This window comes from Rhinoraja longicauda, chromosome 17 (genome assembly GCF_053455715.1).
Source record: "Rhinoraja longicauda isolate Sanriku21f chromosome 17, sRhiLon1.1, whole genome shotgun sequence".
Lineage (NCBI taxonomy): Eukaryota > Metazoa > Chordata > Chondrichthyes > Rajiformes > Arhynchobatidae > Rhinoraja > Rhinoraja longicauda.
This window is the reverse complement of record NC_135969.1, coordinates 9,087,482-9,107,646: the sequence shown is the minus strand read 5'-3', so window position 1 is coordinate 9,107,646 and position 20,165 is coordinate 9,087,482. Positions and strand designations below refer to the sequence as shown.

Genomic DNA, 20,165 nt, shown 5'->3' with positions numbered 1-20,165 from the left:
TTAATAATTCTTGGCACCTGTAAAAAGGAACCATTAAAATGTAATGTGCTTACTTCCAAAGAAAATAAAAAAAAAAAAAAGAAAAAAAAAAGAAATTAGTGGAATGGATGACAGCATTTCTCATGTCGTGCGATTATTTGAGGAATTTAGAGTTCTGATGACCCAGGGAAAGAAACTGTTCTCGAGTCTGTTTGTCCGGCTTTTGATGCACCTGTACTGCCTACCAGAGGGCAGGCAGGAGGTTGAACAGGAACTGTCCAGGATGAGAGAGGTCTTTGATTATTTTCCTGGCTCTGCAGAGGCACCGAGTGCTGGAGATGTCTTCCAGTGAAGGCAGAGGGAGGGCAGTCGATGATTTTCTGGGCAGTTTTGATAGCTCTCTGTAGAGCTCTCCTGTCTGCTGCTGAGCAGCCGGCATACCACACTGTGAAGGTGGAAACCCTCTCGACACTGTCCCCATTGATGTAGAGCGGGGCAGGGTCTGCTCTGTGCCTCCTGTAGTCGACGACCATTTCCTTTGTTTTGCTGGTATCGAGTGCCAGGTTGTTCGCAGAACACCACGCTGAGCTTCAGGACCTCATCTCTGTACGCTGCCTCATCTCCTCCTGATACGAGTCCAACCACAGTGGTGTCATCCACGAATTTAATAATGGAGTTTGTGGAGTGGATGGGAGTGCAGTCATTAGTGTACAGAGCATAGAGGAGTGGACTCAGCACACAGCCCTGTGGAGAGCCAGTGCTGAGTGTGAGGGTGGAGGAGCAGTGGGGGCCCATTTTGTCTGTTTGTGGGCGGTTAGAGAGAAAGTCCTTTATCCAGGCGCACGTGAGAGGGGGGGAAGTCTAAGTCCGACAGGTTGTCGACTAGTGTAAGGGAACATTTAAAAGACATTTGGAGACGTATATAGATAGGAAAGATTTCGAGGGATATGGTCCATATGCAGGCAGGCAGGTAGGACAAATGTAGATGGGGCATGTTGGGCTTAAGAGCCCGTTTTCGTGCTCTATAACTGTATGACTCAAAAATGGGGAAAAGTAATGGATAAGGAGAGAAATCAGATGAATGTATCCCGTCAGCACACCATGGATATAAGAAGAGCAGCATTTGAATTTGCTCACTTCGGCAGAAAAATAAATGTGATTATCATAAAATTAATCAAAATAAAATTAATTTCCATTCTTAAACTTGCAGTGAAATTCTTTGCCAATGGTTAGGTTAAAAGTTCTTACCCACACAGGCTCCTTCAAAGTCCCGGAAACCAGGCAGACATGAACAGGTCGACTTCCCTGTCTTTCCTACGATGCACTGTGTGTTGTTTCCACATTGAAGGGTCTTGCAAGCAGACATCTCTGAGATAAATCAATAGATATTAATTTTCAACCTTTTACCAATGAACCGAGTTGTAGAACACGAGACAAGGCAATTGTCGCACCAGATCACCAACACAATGGGCCACTTTTTTCTTTGAACAGATATATAATTATGTTCATGAAAATAAATGGAGTCCACATTATCTTTCTTTAATATTATAAAAGATGTAAACACCTCTTGCAAATTACTGGTAAACATGAATTTTAATTCATTCCAATCTGCTGCACGTGGTGCACTGGATCTCTGCGGAAGGATTTTGATTGTGCATTTGTATTTTTCTGTGATCTCTGGGCATTGAAGAGAGGGGAGCACATTATCTTCCCTGGCAGCCTAGTATTTCCAAAACCAGGCATGGCCAGGTCACATATAGATTCAAGTTCATTCTACACTCTTGCTACAATATCTCTCCATTTCCCGTATGCAAGACATGAAATCAATAGAGTTAAAGAACACAAAGTGCTGGAGTAGCTCAGCAGGTCAAGCAGCTTCTCTGGAGAACACGCATAGGTGATCCATGTTCTCCAGAGGCGCTTCTTGACCTGCTGAGTTACTCCAGCACTTTCTGTTCTTTTGTGTATTAACCAGCATCTGCAGTTCCTTTGCTCCACAAAGCAACTGTATTTTTTTCCCCACCTCCCATATCTGTCTCCCATTTAACGAGGCGGATTTTAAAAAAAACTTGGAATGTTCCTCAGAGGAGGATGAAGTGACTTTCATCTCACCGATCTACAAACGTGCAAAGTCAATAAACAGAAGTGTCAACGAGGTGCACCTTGCTATCCAGATTTCGCAATCTGATGCCTGGCATCTTAATTGATAGTGTCTTGATGTGTCAAGACTCAAGAGTGTTTAATTGTCATAGGTACCAACAATGGAACAATGACATTCTTAGCAAAGAGGCACGAGTGACTTCAAATGTGTGTTAAAATGTATGTTAAAGTAACCAAATCCATTAATACTTTTCAGTAGGCTTAGAATAGAAGGACTCACCCCGGTTGCCATCTTTCTACAATAATCAACAAATTAATGTGACTGATTTTTTACTACTTCAAAAGCTAATCAATAGAAGAGGAAATAATCTGGCACTCTAAGTAATCTCTAAGTAATCTTGCAGTTTTTTTTCTGAAACGTACAGAGTTTTACAAAAAACTGTGAGAAAAGGGGAAATTTGTAACTGTGCCAATAGAACCTCTCTCTCAATAGACTCAATTCATTTAATTATCTCATTTGAACCATTCTTTTCCCATTAATTCACAGGATGTGGGTGCTATTGACAAGGCCAGCATTGATTGTTCTCAAAAGCAATTAGGGTTGATCAATCAGATGTGTCTCTCTAATTCATCCCGAGTCCAATAACTTAACTATCGTGCTGCAACAATCCTTTGAAAAAACAAAACTGATGGTGATGCAAAACGGACAATGTCCCATTCCCTGATAGGATAACATTCTGAAGAAGGATCTCGACCCAAAACGTCATCCATTCCTTCTCTCCAGAGATGCTGCGTGTGCCGCTGAGTTACTCCAGCATTTTGTATCTATCTTAGGTTAACATTGAATTGGATGAAAGAACCTGCAATCCTGCCTCCATCTCGGTGCCTTTAAACCACGTACATGCAGAAAGAACACTTACCTTGTTCACATTGTGGCCCGTTGTAATCAGAAAAACAAATGCAGCTTCCATCTCCAGTAATCCCATTGTTGCAGACTCCATGAACACATTTGCATCCTTTGGATAAACAACAATATAGTGAAACACAGTGAACATCATTCTAAATGTGCATTCCTACTGCCATCAAATTTTCACCTGCCCAATCTGAAGTGCATTTAAGACAAGCCTGCCAACATTATTTCCCAACATTAAGTGACTCCATTTTAATTGTTGAAATATCACACAACCCCAGAAGCCAACTAAAACAAAAGAGCCGTCAAAAATATCTCAATTTTCAAAGATAGATTCTTGATGAGTCCAGGTATTAGAGGTTATGGGGAGAAGGCAGGAGAATGGGGTAAGGAGGGAGAGATAGATCAGCCATGATTGAATGGCAGAGTAGACTTGGCCCAATTCTACTCCTATTCCTCATGACCTTATGAAGCAAGGTAGAGTGTACAGCTTCTGCCATGTAGCACAATTAGCTCCAGTGATAGGAGGACAAATTCTAAGCAATAGACTGCATGATAATTGACTTGTATGGATCAGGAAGACAACAGCTATTGATGCTCAGTCTTTCTGTACTGAATTATCTCCTTACAGGATGGCAAGAATCAAGATTCTACTGCTAGATTCAGTTGCCATGGTGAGAAAAGGATAAAGCACCTCGGGATCACATCCCATGGACATGGCTAAGCCGGGTCCCTTAGGAACACTCCTTACACACAGCACCAGCCAGGTCCCACAGGATGCCAACTAAACAATTTCAACTTGTATTGAGATGCAACCTGCAAGGGTCATGATGGGATTGGCCTACGTTCATTGCACCACTACGTTCATTAGATCCCTCACAAAGAACTTGAAACTCACAGTATAAGAAAGTAAACACGTAAACACATTAACAAGCTTTCCCCCATAAAGGGAGCACAGGCTGAAACTTCCGTCTAGCATTGTGGTCCGGCAAGTTTAGAATTCTAGTGCAGACCTATACTGATTAACTAATTCTAACCAAGATCCAACTATGATTTACAATTAATTACGATCTGTACTAATCTACAGCTAATTAAAATAAACCAACGCAACCTTTGCAATCTTAACTGACAATGATCTTAGCCAAAGGCTTTTCCGACAATGGAAACCTTGTGTTGTGAACGGTTTTCAGAACCCTTATGGGTTCTTGCGGGGAGTGTCTTCCCTAAAAAAGAACCGTTCCGTTGCTCAGTGAAAGACGATCAGTGGCAGCTTTTGTGGCCTGGCACCAGTCCGGTCCCAGAGGATGCCAACTCAAGAGTTTCAACTTGTATTGAGATGCAACCCGCAAGGAACATGATGGGCTTGGCCCACGTTCATTGCAGCTGCCAGCACTTGGCTGTACAGCTGCAGAGAAAGTTGCCCAGCATCACTGGCAGTCAGACAGCAGTAACAAACATGATGGATCACACAGAGAAGAGAGACGTTACAAGAGAGAGCTTGCAACACTGATGGACACGTAACTGAGATGGTTATCGAGAAGGGGGTCTTACGTGCCAGAGCTATTGGGGGAGTGGGATAGGATTAGTGTACCAGAAGGTCTCACAGACACACTGTGAATGTTGGTCTTGTCAGTATTGGCAGGAGTGGGCTCAAGTCATTTGCTCCAGAAAAAACTCTGCTCAATGGGGCAGAACGGTAGGAAATTTCACTGATCTCACCAGAATGTCAAAGTCAGCTCCACACTACTCTAAATAATGCATTTGGTTTCTGTAACGTACAGACACACACAGACACAGACACGCACACACAGAGACACACACACACACACAAGCACGCACACCTCCCCAGATGCCAACTTTGAATTGGGGAGGGAAGGGGAGGGTGTGTGAGAGTGAGAGTGTGAGTGTGTGAACATTACAGAATGCAAATGCACTGTTTAGAGTAGTGCGAATCACTCGGGGGCAATGACCACTCTCACCCTCGTGCATCATCAGGATAACGTCACATTTATTCAATACCCTCATCTCTTTTTTTTAGGCTCCAACAGTGAGAAGTGTAAAGGTAGCCATCCAGATGGTTGGAAGAGCCTCTCAAGTGCAGTGTCGGACCAGGTTAAAGCTGAGGCCCTGCCTACTGTGACCAAAGGGAAAGCAAGTCGAGGCAATATCACATCTGCCAGGTGTGCTGTTTGTCAGAGTTCACTGTGAATAGAACGCTCCGTTATAATGATCAAAAGTACACACCTTCATCACTATGCAAGCTGCCGCATTGCCATCGTTAGCTTGGGCATAGTTTACATGTTAATTCGAGATTATGAGGACAGGCCTATTGTTTCATTGCTATTTTTACAGCTTAAACTGAAGCAGGCAGAGAATGTGAATAATGATGATGGCCAAAGTCAGTACTGGCTGTTGACATCCCAGAACACTGCCTCAGTAATTGGCACCTCGATGGATTGGCGAGACAGTTTGAAGGGGTTGTGTCACTTGGGGATGTGACAGCACTAGAAACAGAAGCAGAAGCAGGCCATCACGCCCGCTAGCCTGCCCTGTTATTCAACACGATCATGGCACGTCTTCGTCCTCAGCACCATTTTCCTGTCCTATCCACATCTCTCAATTCCTTTAATGAGCCAAATTGTAACAATCTCCATTTTTGAATGCCCCCATAATGCCCTGGGATTGAAAATTCCACTGATTCACAATTCTTTGTGAGAAGAAATCTCTCATCTCAATCTTAACTGACCTACCTCTTATCCTGACCCCCAGTTCGTGGCTCCTCAGCCAGGCCACTCATCTGCCCCACATCTAGACTAGCCAGCCTTCTAAGAATTCAGTGTGTGTGACTCATCACAGTGAGTCCACACATCCCTACTGCTCACTGGACTTGGGCGAGGTCTTGATTAAAATGTCTCGTTTGACAAGTTGGATGTATAGCCTCATGGCAGATGCAAGGTCAGATGCAAGATGACAAGGAACATGGAGGAGTCCATCTCGCGAGTCGTTGTATGGAGCCAGGCGACCATACTTTCCTTGCAAGGGCTCATCACATCGACCCTGCTGGCCATGGAGACCACTGTGCAAGCACACGAGGACAACAACATCTCTCTGCTTCTGTGGTCTCCCAGCTTGATCTCCGCAACTTGACCACCACTTCAGGTTCTTCAGGAACAGCAGTACACCACTGGGAAGCAGGATAATGTCAACAACTGAGCGGAAGGGGGGCCACTTGTGAGCAGATAGCTGCTCTCAACGGATACTTTCCATCAGCAGCATGAAATTCTCGAGGAAGAAAGGGACACTACACGCCAGTAGTTCTCCATAACAGACAATGCTACACACGGCCAGCTCGCTGACCATAATAGAGACACTCAGTAATGAATCAGATTCTGCCAGGCCTACTATGTAACTTAAGCAATGAAGTCAAGAGTGTTTTACAGTCATATGTCCCAGATAGAATAATGAAATTCTTATTTGCTGCAGCACAACAGAAGATGTAAACATAGTACACTGTAAACAATACGATAAACAAGAGGAAAAAGGTTCAGCATGTATATACACACACACATACGTACACATACGTACACACACATACGTACACACATGTATACACATATATATATTCATCAATTTCACCATTAATTTCCATCGTGCTCTTAAATGTACTTGGACCATCTCCGACATCTCCCTGTCAGTGTCAGTGAGTTCTGCATGGGTACAAGAGGTAGCACCAATGCAGTCGTCAATGTGGCAGAGGTAGAGTTCGGGGATGGGGACGGTGTACACCTGGAACAGGGATTGTTCGACGTACCCTACAAAGAGACAGGCATAGCAAGGACCCATGCGAGTGCCCATAGCTACGCCTTGGATTTGGAGGAAGTGGGAGGAGTCGAAGGAGAAGTTGTTGAGGGTAAGGACCTGCTCTGCGATGCGGAGGAGAGTATTGGTAGATGGAAATTGGCTGGTTCTGCGGTCGAGGAAGAAACGAAGGGCTTTGAGAGCCAGGTTGTTGTGCTGGCCGAGTCCGAGTCGATAGTCCGAGGACGACGTCTGAATTCAACTTGTTCCTCTCCCAGAATTATTCTGATCCTCTTGGTCTCCTCTTCAAAGACTTTGAGTGTCTCTCTCTGAAGAAGGTTTCTCTTTTCAATGCCAACCCCTGCCTCAGTATTAGTGAAATATATGGAGGCACTAGGGTGTGTGTGTGTATATATATATATATTTTTTTTTTTTTGTTTATTACTTTGCATACAGAGTACTATGTTTTCATATTCTGTTGTGCTGCTTCAAGTAAGAATTTCATTATTCTATCTGGGACATATGACAATAAAACACTGTTGACTCGAGTTACTTATAAGGCCTCGACCGAAGGTACTAATCAAGATTGCTACCAGTGGTGCATCTACTGTGCACGCATTAAATGATTTACTAAATTGTTAAATTCCACAATGTGCACTTCTTGCTAGGTTGAGGGCAGTGAGAGCTTTGGGAGATCCTTGACCTGTTTCAGTTTTGGAGCTGTTATGTGAAATGCCACCCAAATGGAAAAAATACGCAATCGTGCCAAATCCAAATTTGGCGTCTGCTAACGACACCAAGTTGTCTTCTGGTGCTAGTTTCTCCAATAGATGTCGGGAGGATGTAAAACATTCATCACACGACGACTGGCAAGGGAAAATACTCAACATAACATGGTTTACAATTGGCACAATTTCACCAAGAAATGACTGAGCTCCATTTATCCCTAATTGAGATGGTTTTGGATCACAGAGTACAGAAGGATTAAACACTACACCACACAATTTCTAGGCAATGATGCTGCTCTTGCAGAATATATTTAGTTTTTGCTTTGGTAGGTGACCATGAGCAGAGGGTTATGAGTGCAGACAGTGTCTACATGGCCCTCCTCCACCTACCCAAACATTCTTGCCTTGAACAAGTTTTATCTTAACTCTCCTTCCTCCATGTAAAAAAAGTTTGACTTTCTTTTCCCGAATTTTCTATTTGTTTTTGAAAAGTTGTTGTTCCATCTGTGACGTCGCCGGGTTCCAACAAAAGGTTATCAATTAGCTCCATGTTCTTCCCTCCCCAGATGCTTCCTGATTAACCGAGTGTTCCCAGCCTTGACTGTTTTCATTTCTAATGAATGGAAGCTGCCACTTCATTACTGCACAACATTGCTTTCTTAACGGTTATATTAATAAACTGAGTATAGTTCATTCCACACTCAAGCAGGAAACCAGGAGCTAATGTCTCCCGGTCCTTAATTATATTTACAAGAGTACGCTTGTTTTGTGTCTTTTTTCCAACACAATGGCAGATTCAAACATTAAACACAAAGTCACCCTTAAGAGACCAATTTTGTCTTATTTTGTTACAATTTAAAGCAAGGTTAAACTAGCAGCCTAATTTTCTTAAGAGTTTTATCGAAACGTATAAGATTATTAAGGGGTTGGACATGTTAGAGGCAGGAAACATGTTCCCAATGTTGGGGGAGTCCAGAACAAGGGGCCACAGTTTAAGAATAAGGGGTAGGCCATTTAGAACTGGAATGAGGAAGAACTTTTTCAGTCAGAGAATTGTGAATCTGTGGAATTCTCTGCCTCAGAGGGCAGTGGAGGCCAGTTCTCTGAATGCATTTAAGAGAGAGCTCTTAAGGATAGTGGAGTCAGGGGGTGTGGGGAGAAGGCAGGAACGGGGTACTGATTGAGAATGATCAGCCATGAACACATTGAATGGCGGTGCTGGCTCGAAGGGCCGAATGGCCTCCTCCTGCACCTATTGTCTATTGTCATGCCCTCTAAACTAGAAATCCATACAATTTGTGCTTCTACAAGAGAGCAAAGGAGCCTGCCGCAGAATGTCCTTAAACAAGGTCGCTGCTGTTGGTCCTGGCAAGTGCCTCGAAGTTTCGGTTTGGTCGCCAGCATTTTGCTCCTTGAGTTTTCGCCATCCTGCAGATATTTCTCTCCCCTGTTGTTGCCTTAGCGCCTGAAGCCGGGGTTTGGCTCTGACCAACCTTCCTGGAATCCGGGTAACTGCACTCCAGCACAGACTGCAAGTGCCAAACTTCGGTGGATGGAAATCCCATCAGAGTGCTTCAGGAAATGAACGAGAAGGGCCATTTCAAGACATACCACTGTCAGGTCCAATTACGTCGCCGATGGGATAAACATAAAACTCAAAGTCCACTGCCACAAGTCTGCGTGTCATAAGCAATAAAAGGCAGAATCTTCCGATACGTGGCTACTCCTCACCCACACCAAACTCCGAAGCACCAGCACATCTTCCATCAGCAACGCTTCTGCCATAAACTTGGTGCTATTAAAGTTTAGCTTACTTCAGTTTAGTTTGGAGAAACAGCCAGTTCTGCCCACTGACTACGCACAGACCAGTGATCCCCACACATTAACACTATCCTACACACACTTGGGACAATTTACACTCATGCCAAGCCAATTAACCTACTAACCTGTACGTCTTTGGAGTGTGAGAGGAAACCAAAGATCTCGGAGAAAACCCGCGTGATCCCGGGGAGAACGTACAAACTCCGTACAGACAGCACCCGTAGCCAGGACCGAACCCGGTCTCTGGCGCTATAAGAGTTGTAAGGCATCAGCTCCACTGCTGCGCCACCGTGCCGCCCCTATTGAAGTCATTCCAAATAGTGTTATCTTCAACTGCCTGCAGAAAGGCCCACATACGAAACTTTGCTTTCTTTGTTCTATCCGCAGTTACTATTTACTCAACTTTTATGGTCATTTTGAATTCCATTTCTTTGTTGCGGACATTTTTGTTTCTGCTGAGTCCAAACAATATCAGTTTAGTTCAGAGATGCAGCACGCATATAGACCCTTTGGTCCACCGAGTTCGGTCCACACCAACTCGGTTGTTCACCCTTTCACACTCGTTCTCTATTGTCCCACTTTCTCAGCCACTCCCTGCACACTGGGGCAATTTTTCTTAACAGAGGCCAATTAACCGACAAACCCGCACGTCTCTGGGATGTGGGGGGGGGAAACCACAGCACCCGGAGGAAACCCACGTGGTGACAGGGAGAACGTGTAAAATCCACAAAGACTGCACCCGAGGCCAGGATCGAACCCATGTCTCTGGCACTGCGAGGCAGCGGCTCTACCGGCTGCACCACTGTGCTGCCCCCTGGATGGGTAGTTCCTGAGTGAACGTCTCTTGGACAGGACCTCAGACGAGGTGTGTGTAATGGACCCTTCATAGAAGAGCAGATGCCCTTTACCAGCCGGGAGAGCATGTACTTGCAGTCTGGCACCTCAGTAAATCTCCACAGCTGACAAATGAACTCAGCATGACCCAACTTAGCCCATGCATGTATTCAGCAATGCTGAAGGAACTGAGCTCACAAAGCACAGTCATTACTTGGGATTTTCACAGGAGTCTTTAGTTTTTAATACCAATAATGAGGCTACGCTTCCTGGCGTAGGTTAATTTGCAAATAATGGAGGAGCAATGCACGCTGGGAGGGCTGCCCACTCCAGTGGAGCGCACGGAGTTTTAAAAAATGTACGTGGTCATGCATGCTGTTTTAACGGCTGGTTGGATCCAGCTTAAACAGTTCCAGACCCACCAGAGAGCTCCGACAGGCAACATCCAAGCCACAGGAGGCCATGGCTATTGACTGCAACCAGAACCCCCGACTTAGCAAGCAGAACCAGGGGCACAATGAAGCCGGCAACACCACAGTGTGAAGCGAGCTAAAGAAACGCAGGGACAATAAGTCCTTTGTCTGGAGCACCTGGTTCGAGTTCATTTCCAGAGCTCAGCTCCACACGGCCCAGTTCAACAATCCGTCGACCAGTGGCCATGTAGACCCCGAACGGAGGACCCACCGAGGCAGTAAAGTAGGTAAACACCTGGTGCACATATTGATGCACGCAAGTTTACAGCAGGGAAAAAGTAATTTCGCCTACATTCACGACCGTTAACTTCACTATCCCAACTCAAGCACAAAGTCCAGATTCACACCTCAATATGGGAGTGAAGGGATTGTGAACTGAGGGTTAAGAGGGAAAGACAGATCAGCCGTGATTGAATTGCAGAGTAGACTTGATGGGCCGAATGGCCTAATCCTTCTATCACCCGATTCATTTATGAACTGTCACCAGTGGCAGCTGGCAGATGAAGAATTAAACCGTCCCTATCTCCTCTCTCAAGTTGACATCAAAGATCCTACGGCATGATTTTAAGGCGAACGAGGCAGTTTCCCCCCCAGTGCTCTTGCTAATTCAGTCCCATCATCAACAGAGAGACTTGGGCCTTTTGGAAGGGTGGGCTGAAAGATGGCAGATGGAGTTTAATGCTGATAAGTGTGAGGTGCTGCATTTTGGTAGGACAAATCAAAATAGGACGTACAGGGTAAATGGTAGGGAATTGAGGAATGCAGTGGAACAGAGGGATCTGGGAATAACTGTGCATTGTTCCCTGAAGGTGGAATCTCATGTGGATAGGGTGGTGAAGAAGGCGTTTGGTATGCTTGCCTTTATAAATCAGAGCATCGAGTATAGAAGTTGGGATGTAATGTTGAAATTGTACAGGGCATTGGTGAGGCCAAATCTGGAGTATGGTGTGCAGTTCTGGTCGCCAAATTATAGGAAGGATGTCGACAAAATGGAGAGGGTACAGAGGAGATTTACTAGAATGTTGCCTGGGTTTCAGCACTTAGGCTACAGAGAGAGGTTGAACAGGTTGGGTCTTTATTCTTTGGAGCGTAGAAGGTTGAGGGGGGACTTGATAGAGGTTTTTAAAATTTTGAGAGGGACGGACAGAGTTGACGTGGGTAGGCTTTTCCCTTTGAGAGTGGGGAAGATTCCAACAAGGGGACATAGCTTCAGAATTGAGGGACAAAGGTTTAGGGGTAACATGAGGGGGAACTTCTTTACTCAGAGGGTTGTGGCTGTATGGAATGGGCTTCCGGTGGAAGTGGTGGAGGCTGGCTCGATTTTATTATTTAAGAGTAAATTGGATAGGTATATGGATAGGAGGGGATTGGAGGGTTATGGTCTGAGTGCAGGTAGATGAGACTAGGTCAGGGAGAATGGTCGGCGTGGACTGGTAGGGCCGGACAGGCCTGTTTCCATGCTGTAGTTGTTATATGTTATATGTTATAACATCATGAATAGGTGGATTATCTGTTCATTATTTGACCGCTGTTCGTGAGGTTTTGTTGCCACACGTCCCGTATCAGAACTCAGTTGGTCCTAAAGCCTTTACAACACCTCGAGCTCCTGGAAAGTACTATACCAATAAAAGTTATTTCCTTCCGACCCATTACGGATATCAACTTCCACTAACTTTGGCTTCCCATATGAACTCCCACACACTGTTGCTGCAAGACTTGGCAAGCATTCCTTCGAGCCAACCTCTGTCCACCAGCACTTGTATATTTCTATTGCTTGACTCAACAAACTCTTCCCAATCAAAGAAGAAATATAAAAGATTTATTTTACACAATGCTGTTTAAAAAGAATTTATTTTGTAAGTGTGGACGCTTGGTTTTACAGATGCACTGTGGAAAGTATGGCTGACATGGCAGCTCCAAGAGAATCGAGGACATCGACATCGCAGCCCACCCCTCCTCTAGAAGGCGGCATCCATCGTCAAGGATCCCCCTCATCAAGGCCATGCCCCTCTCTAGTTGCTACCATCAGGCAGGAGGTGCAGAAGCCCGAGGTCCCATGCCACCAGGTCCAGGAACAATTACTATCCCACAGCCTGCACAACACCAATCCTACCTCGACAACGGAACACCATGGTCTACCTCTTGCATTGTTATCATGACTTGTTTTTATAAATTTACGGTTTCGCACAAATACAGGTGGCACAGGAGTAGAGTTGCTGCCTTTCAGTGCCAGAGACCCGGGTTTGATCCTGACTACAGGTGCCGTCTATAGAGAGTTTGTACGTTCTCCCCATGACTGCGTGGGTTTGTCCCGGGTGCTCCCGTTTCCTCCCACACTCCAAAGATGTTCAGGTTTGTAGGTCAATTGGCTTCAATAAAAAAAGATTGTAAAGTGTCCTGAGTGTGCAGAAAAGTGCAAGTGCACAGGGATCGCTTGTCAATGTCTCTCTGACTGAAAAGGTTTTTCCTCATCTCCTTTCATTGGCTTTATAAAATGTGTTTGTCCTGGTCTCAGGACTGCACTCACATATGTTGGTTAGGAAATGTCAATAATGGCTGAGGTGACAACATAGGTCATACGGTCATGAAGAATAGGAGTAGAATTAGGCCATTCGGCCCATCAAGTCTACTCTGCCATTCAATCATGGCTGGTCTATCTCTCCCTCCTAACCCCATACTCCTGCCTTCTGCCCATAACCTCTGACACCTGTAGTAATCATGAATCTATCTACATCTGCCCTAACAATATCCGCTGACGGCCTCCACAGCCTTCTGTGGCAAAGAATTTCACAGATTCACCAACCCACAGAAGGGATGTTAAGCACTCATCTGTTCTTACAGGTGGATGCAAAAATATTCTACAGACTTAAATCCTGACCAATACTCAACCCTCAATGAGCTTCGCAAGAAACAGAGAGAGATCTCTGCTCATCAGGTCGTTGCGGTTTGCATGAGTTTTCTCACATGTCATAAGTATTGCTATGATTGTAACACCTTCTGGAAACCTGAACGATGAACATATAATGCAAATAATCATTTATTTGTTCTTAGGAAAAACATAATTGCGGTAACAGGGGGCGGCTGTAGGTCATAGAGCCATGTTGGGATGAATGTACGCTAGAATTCATTGGCTGCAGATGCAAACACAATAAACCTGTGGACAAAATGACAAAAGAGATTGTCTCCCTGATTTTACAGGAACATTGGGGCAGCAGGGTAATGCAGTGGTAGAGTTGCTGCTTTCCAGCGCCAGAGACCCGGTTCGATCCTGACCTTAGGCGCTGTCTGTACCGAGTTTGTAGGATTTCCCCGGGTGCTGCAGTTTCCTCCTACACTCCAAAGACGCACAGGTTTGTAGGTTAATTGACAATAGACAATAGACAATAGGTGCAGGAGGAGGCCATTCGGTCCTTCAAGCCAGCACCGCCATTCAATGTGATCATGGCCGATCATTCTCAATCAGTACCCTGTTCCTGCCTTCTCCCCATACCCCCTGACTCCGCTATCCTTAAGAGCTCTATCTAGCTCTATCTTGAATGCATTCAGAGAATTGGCCTCCACTGCCTTCTGAGGCAGAGAATTCCACAGATTCAATTAGCTTCGGTAAAGATTGTAAATTGTCCCTAGTGTGTAGGAAAGTGCTAGTGTACGGGGATCGCTGGTCGGCGCGGACCAGGTGGGCTGAATGGCCTGTGTCCGCGCTGTACCTCTAAACTAAAAGTAATTGAGGCAATGAGATCATCAGAGGACCAAGTATTTATCTTTACATTTTTATTCTGCAGCATTGTGATTATGAAAATTAAAATGTTGCAGCTGCACTGCAGAACACAAATACACTCAACATTCAGACACGGCCCTTACGTAATTTTGTGTAGACTAGTTACTCTAAGTTGTCCCTCCCAAATACTTCCTGAGTTTAACGATCATCAAGACTTTCCCACAGCACAGGTCATACCGGCTAAGCCAGTCCCACATGTTTCCTGCATTGCACACTGAATTGAATGTTGGAATTAAAGAGGTCTGAAAGGTCATAAGCGTACACTTGTTCATCTTCCTGATTCACAAGTGACCAATTTTAGACTTATTCTCTTACAGGCAATGCATTTATTTTTCTTTGGCTTGGTTTGATTGTGGTTGCAAAAGAGAGGAAATATTTGTAAACGAAAATGTCCAAATATTGCACAGCTGCTGTTGCAACCCACATTCATGTACTCGAGTGACTAATAAAAGTTGACAGGAGAGAGCTTAGGTGGTTGAGCGTGGCATAGGGATTGAAAGTACACGGTAAGTGGACATGTGGGGAAATACGCACTAAAGGTTAAAAAAACTTCCAATGACAAAAGTGGAATGAAGCGACTCTTTGGCAGCAACGCAGAAAGTGCAAATCCACTGTGCAAAAAGGGTGGCAGTTTCATTTTGTGCAATTTACCAAAATAATAAAAACAGAATGGTCTTCGCCCAACAAATAAGTAAAACAATTCACGACTTAACAATTCGCTTCTTAATTTATCCAACTATTTAACTATATAACATACAAGTACATATTAAGAACAAACATTGTAAGTAAATAAGTAATATAAGAAGATAACTGCAGATGCTGGTACAAATCGAAGGTTTTTATTCACAAAATGCTGGAGAAGGGTCTCGACCCGAAACGTCACCCATTCCTTCTCTCCCGAGATGCTGCCTGACCTACTGAGTTACTCCAGCATTTTGTAAGTAAATAAGTAAGACAGCAGAAATCATTGGGATAAAATTGGCCTTCAGTTATGGATGGGGCCAATATATCCTATGTTGATACCTTAGTTTATTATTTGTCATACAATTCATATTTTCTTATCACATAGGTGGCGGACATTTGGCCTAAGGCCATCTCTCAGATCAATCCCATCAATCTAATTCCCCCAATTATTTTCTGGAACCAATCCTCCCTTAATCCATCAATTCTACCCCAATTCTCTTAGCACATATAATGGAGTTAATTTTTTTTAACAGTAACCAATTAACTTATTAACTAGCACATCTTTGGGATGTAGAAGGAAACTGAAGCACACAGGGAAGTCCCATCTAGGGAGTGCATGCAGGCATCACAAAAACAGCATTGGGGGTTTGGATCAAACCTGGGTCACCAGCATTAGCATTACCTGCTGCACCACTCAGCTGCCCTAAATCCCAACTGGCAATGAGTGTACATCAAAGCATAATTTTAACTTAAAAGTTACAGGAAAGAATTGCCATACCCACAACGCAGTTAGGGCCATACGCTTTCTCATCCACACACTCCTCGCAAGCGATTCCTTTGTACTTAGGCTGCGGCAAAAGAAAATCAGATGAATTAGGTTGAAGGAAAGAAATATCGGCATGAATTTGGCAGAATTATTATTATTATACAGGCCCTCCCAGGTAATTTACAGGCGTGCATATAATGATTTTGTTTGCAAGTTGGAAAATATACAAAAATTACTCGATATGGTAACCATGCCTCTATGGTTTGTAATGAATGGTAACAAAAGCACATGAGATTCAAACAGAAGAAAATGGAGACTGAGAGACATTAGTTCTCCTGTTGTACACATGGCAGACAATGAACTGTAATAATAATATGAGAGCTCGCTCTATGTAAGCATGCCTGTAAATTGGGCATTCATAACCCAGGGACTGGAGTTATGAACTTTGGATGGAGCTTTGATATTTACATTGCACATGAGCAACATGTGTTATAGTCTGAAGCAGCAGAAATGTCCACACACGCACCTGCATTATTCAGTGAGCTGTACTTATATTGACAATTTAAGAAAGCCTGTAAGAGTTATACAGTCAGAACTTTTTTCCCCCAGGGTGGATATCTCAAAGACGAGAGGGCATAGCTTTAAGGTGAGAGGGCCAATGTTTAAAGGAGATGTGTGGGGCAAGCTTTTTTATTTTAAAGAGGGGATAGTTTTAAGGTGAGTGGTGGGTACCTGGAACACCCTGCCAGGTGTGGTGGTGGTGGACGCAGGTATGATAGTGACATTTAAGAGACGTTTGGATAGGTGCATGAATATGCAGGGTAAGGTAGGGTATGGATCATGTGCAGGCAGATGATATTAGTTTAACTCAGCAACATGTTCGGCACAGACATTGTGGGTTGAAGAGCCTGTTCCTGAGCAAGACTGTTCTGTGTTCTATGTAATAATGTGCAGCAATACACCGCTAAACAGTATGAAGACTGCTAATTGAATTACACACGAATAAACCAATAACAGGTAACAGAGCCAACTGATTAGTCTAAACAATCTGTTATGTAAAGTGATAAGACATTGATTAGCGACCAAAATAAAATTACCTCACAGAAAAATAGTCAACGTTTTCTAAAGTATAAGGACAGGTTGGGTGTAGAATTTGTGCTCTGTCATATTTATGAAATGAATGATGAATTTTAGAAGCCAGTGTGCATGTTGCTACGTTCCTGGTTTGGCACAGCGAGAGCACTAACCTCTGGCCTGGTGCGACATAATGTTCAACGGATAGCAATCAAATGAATATGTTTTTAATTATAGACTTACATCACAAAGGCATCTTCCGTTCCCTGTTATTCCATCTGAACATGGACCATGACCATTGCAAGGATTTACAAATCCGCCAGGACATTCTAGAATAGGCAAAAAATATTGTTAAATTTATGATAGTGTATGTAGCTTTTAATTTTTGGACCCAAAATACCTTATGTAGTAACTTTAACCATATATGTTACTTACACTGATTATATAATGGTGCATAGATTTGTTTTTAATTTTTGCTGGTAATATATGACAGAATGACAGCAGTCACATTCTGGAGGCGATATATTGCTAGCATTTTCTGCAAAGTACCTCTTGAACCTAATAACGTTATTTAATTATCACATTTACATAGCTGCCAAGGATTCAACTGGTTGAATATTTCCGCCTTCCCTCCCCTTCTTCCTGTTCCACATTAGAATCATGGATTCCAGCTTCTGTCCTAGAGTTAAAGAATTGTTTGTTTTTTTAGAAAGGGTTCACAGCCTGCTTTTGACTGGAGTCACCAAACAAAGCTCACGTGTCTCCCAGCCTACATCAACCATTCAGCACACCGGCAATAGAGTGGATTGCATTTGATCCAACCTAAAACAAAATGCCTTGGCTCCATCTCTCTGAAGGCACAGACAAATATACTTCCCCCCTCACGGGATCAATGAGAGACTCTAATAAGACTTGCCAAGGGTGATGGGGAAGTTTTGTCAGTCCTTTGCCAGCGCTGCTTTGAATTTCACTACTCATTTGGAATGCCTATTGAAGTCAGAACCTCACTGCACTAATGTTATGCTGTTTATTGACTGTTTTAATTACTCTTTTATAAGTATCCCTCAAATGTGTTTTTTGTCATCGGTTCCATAGCTTTACTCGGTAGTTTTGTAGTTGCCTGGCTTGCATTTATTACTTCCCGACGCTTGGACAAGTTCACTTGTGCTTGGACGAGAAACTAATAAAGGAAGAGGCCATTCCGGTGCTGTGCTGTTCTGTGTTCTACGTTCTGGGAATAATCAGGATTAATCTATGTTCTATGAATAATCCACCCCGTGGGATTTTCCAGCACTCTAACAGCCACGACCACACTCAGCTCTTTACAAATCTTATCTCCTGAATGTTCATAACTTCATAAACTAGAGGGGCAGAATTAGGCCATTCGGCCCCATCAAGTCTACTCTGGCGTTTAATCATGGCTGATCTATCTTTCCAACTCGACCCCATTCTCCTGCCTTTTCCTCATAACCCCTGACACTCGTACCAATCAAGAATCTGTCAATCTCGGCCTTAAAAATATCCATTGACTTGGCCTCCACAGCCACCGATGGCAAAGAATTCCTCAGATTCACCACCTTCAGACGAAAGAAATTCCTCCTCATCTTGTTTCCAAAGCTACGTCCTTTAATTCTGAGGCTTTATTCCTGACGTCTCAGGAAAATCGACCAAACCCCACTCAAGGTTTTATTCATTTGGACCTTGACACTGAAATTCTTCAAAGCACATTGATTATTTTGATTGACAGTGCAGCCTTCTCTGTTAAATGCTTCAAAAAAGTATTTACCTGATGTGTTAGCCATTCTCAGAGCCACATTCTCCAAGTCTGTTATTTTTCGGAGTTACTGATTGTACTTTGAGAATATTTTGCTGTTGTGTTTACTCTGCAGCTGCACTTATTTCCACTTTTCCCTGTGATATGCACCTGATCTCAATAACTGCTAACAGGTCGCTCTAAATTGTAGCCAAATTCCACACCTCAATTTTAGTTGTTTGCTATTCATATTTAACAATCTATTATCTATTGTCGAGCACAAGATCACAAGTCAAAATTGATAAATTACAAACCAAAATGACAGTATTTAATGCGGTGATATGAGTCAAGGATTGCCTGACAATGCTCTACATTTTCCTTTTACGTGTCATTACTTGAACTTAATTTTCAACAAATGGTTAAAAAAAAAGAAAGTGCATGTTATAATTTGCCGAAGAGCACAGCAGTATTGACCAAACTCACAATGCATTTGAAAACCCAAGCCATTATTCGTCATTTTCTCATACTGCTCACTAGACTTGGCACAAATACTGATTAGCCTTCCTTTGAAAATTTGCCATTGTTGATGCAAACAAACAAACCCTGCCAATAGTGAAAAACAAAATGTGAGCCCAATTAGTCTACAACTGGTGACTGAATAAGATCTGGCTGTCAGACCTTACAACATTAGCATGAACAAGGCCACATTGCCTCAACAGGAGGACCAATTCCTGTTCTAAGTTTCCTCTCCACTTGCCGGGCATTTCCTACAACTTTTATCGCCACTTGGCCTGCCCTTCTGTTACAATATAGAGCCAGAGTTGTACAACACATAGAAACAATCAAAGACTGGAGCGACTAGACTTGTATACACTGGAATTTAGAAGGATGAGAGGGGATCTTATCGAAACGTATAAGATTATTAAGGGGTTGGACACGTTAGAGGCAGGAAACATATTCCCAATGTTGAGGGAGTCCAGAACCAGGGGCCACAGTTTAAGAATAAGGGGTAGGCCATTTAGAACAGAGATGAGGAAAAACTTTTTCAGTCGGAGTTGTGAATCTGTGGAGTTCTCTGCCTCAGAGGGCAGTGGAGGCCAATTCTCTGAATACATTCAAGAGAGAGCTAGATAGAGCTCTTAAGGATAGCGGAGTCAGGGGGTATGGGGAGAAAGCAGGAACGGGGTACTGATTGAGAATGATCAGCCATGATCACATTGAATGGCGGTGCTGGCTCGAAGGGCCGAATGGCCTCCTCCTGCACCTATTGCCTATTGTCTAATCCCTTCAGTCTACCACATCCAAGTTGACCTTTTGCTCACCCGCATTAATCCCATTTGCCTGCAATGGGAGAATGATCCCGGCAATGATTGAGTTAACATATAATGAGCGTTTGATGGCACTGGCCTTTAAAAGGATGAGGGGGGACCTCAATGAAACTTACCGATTAGTGAAAGGCATGGATAA

At 43.7% G+C, this 20,165-nt stretch overlaps 1 protein-coding gene across 1 annotated transcript in view; it reads right to left on the bottom strand.

Moving 5' to 3' along the window:
• The window catches only part of stab1 (stabilin 1), a 208,733-nt gene that overhangs the window by 173,343 nt on the left and 15,225 nt on the right, over positions 1-20,165 (bottom strand). Inside the window, exons 4-7 of the mRNA XM_078414034.1 lie at positions 17,189-17,274; positions 15,884-15,953; positions 3,000-3,095; positions 1,228-1,347 (exon numbers count right to left, since the gene is read on the bottom strand). Coding sequence (XP_078270160.1) covers positions 1,228-1,347; positions 3,000-3,095; positions 15,884-15,953; positions 17,189-17,274 — 372 coding nt within the window. The remainder of the gene's footprint in view (positions 1-1,227; positions 1,348-2,999; positions 3,096-15,883; positions 15,954-17,188; positions 17,275-20,165) is intronic.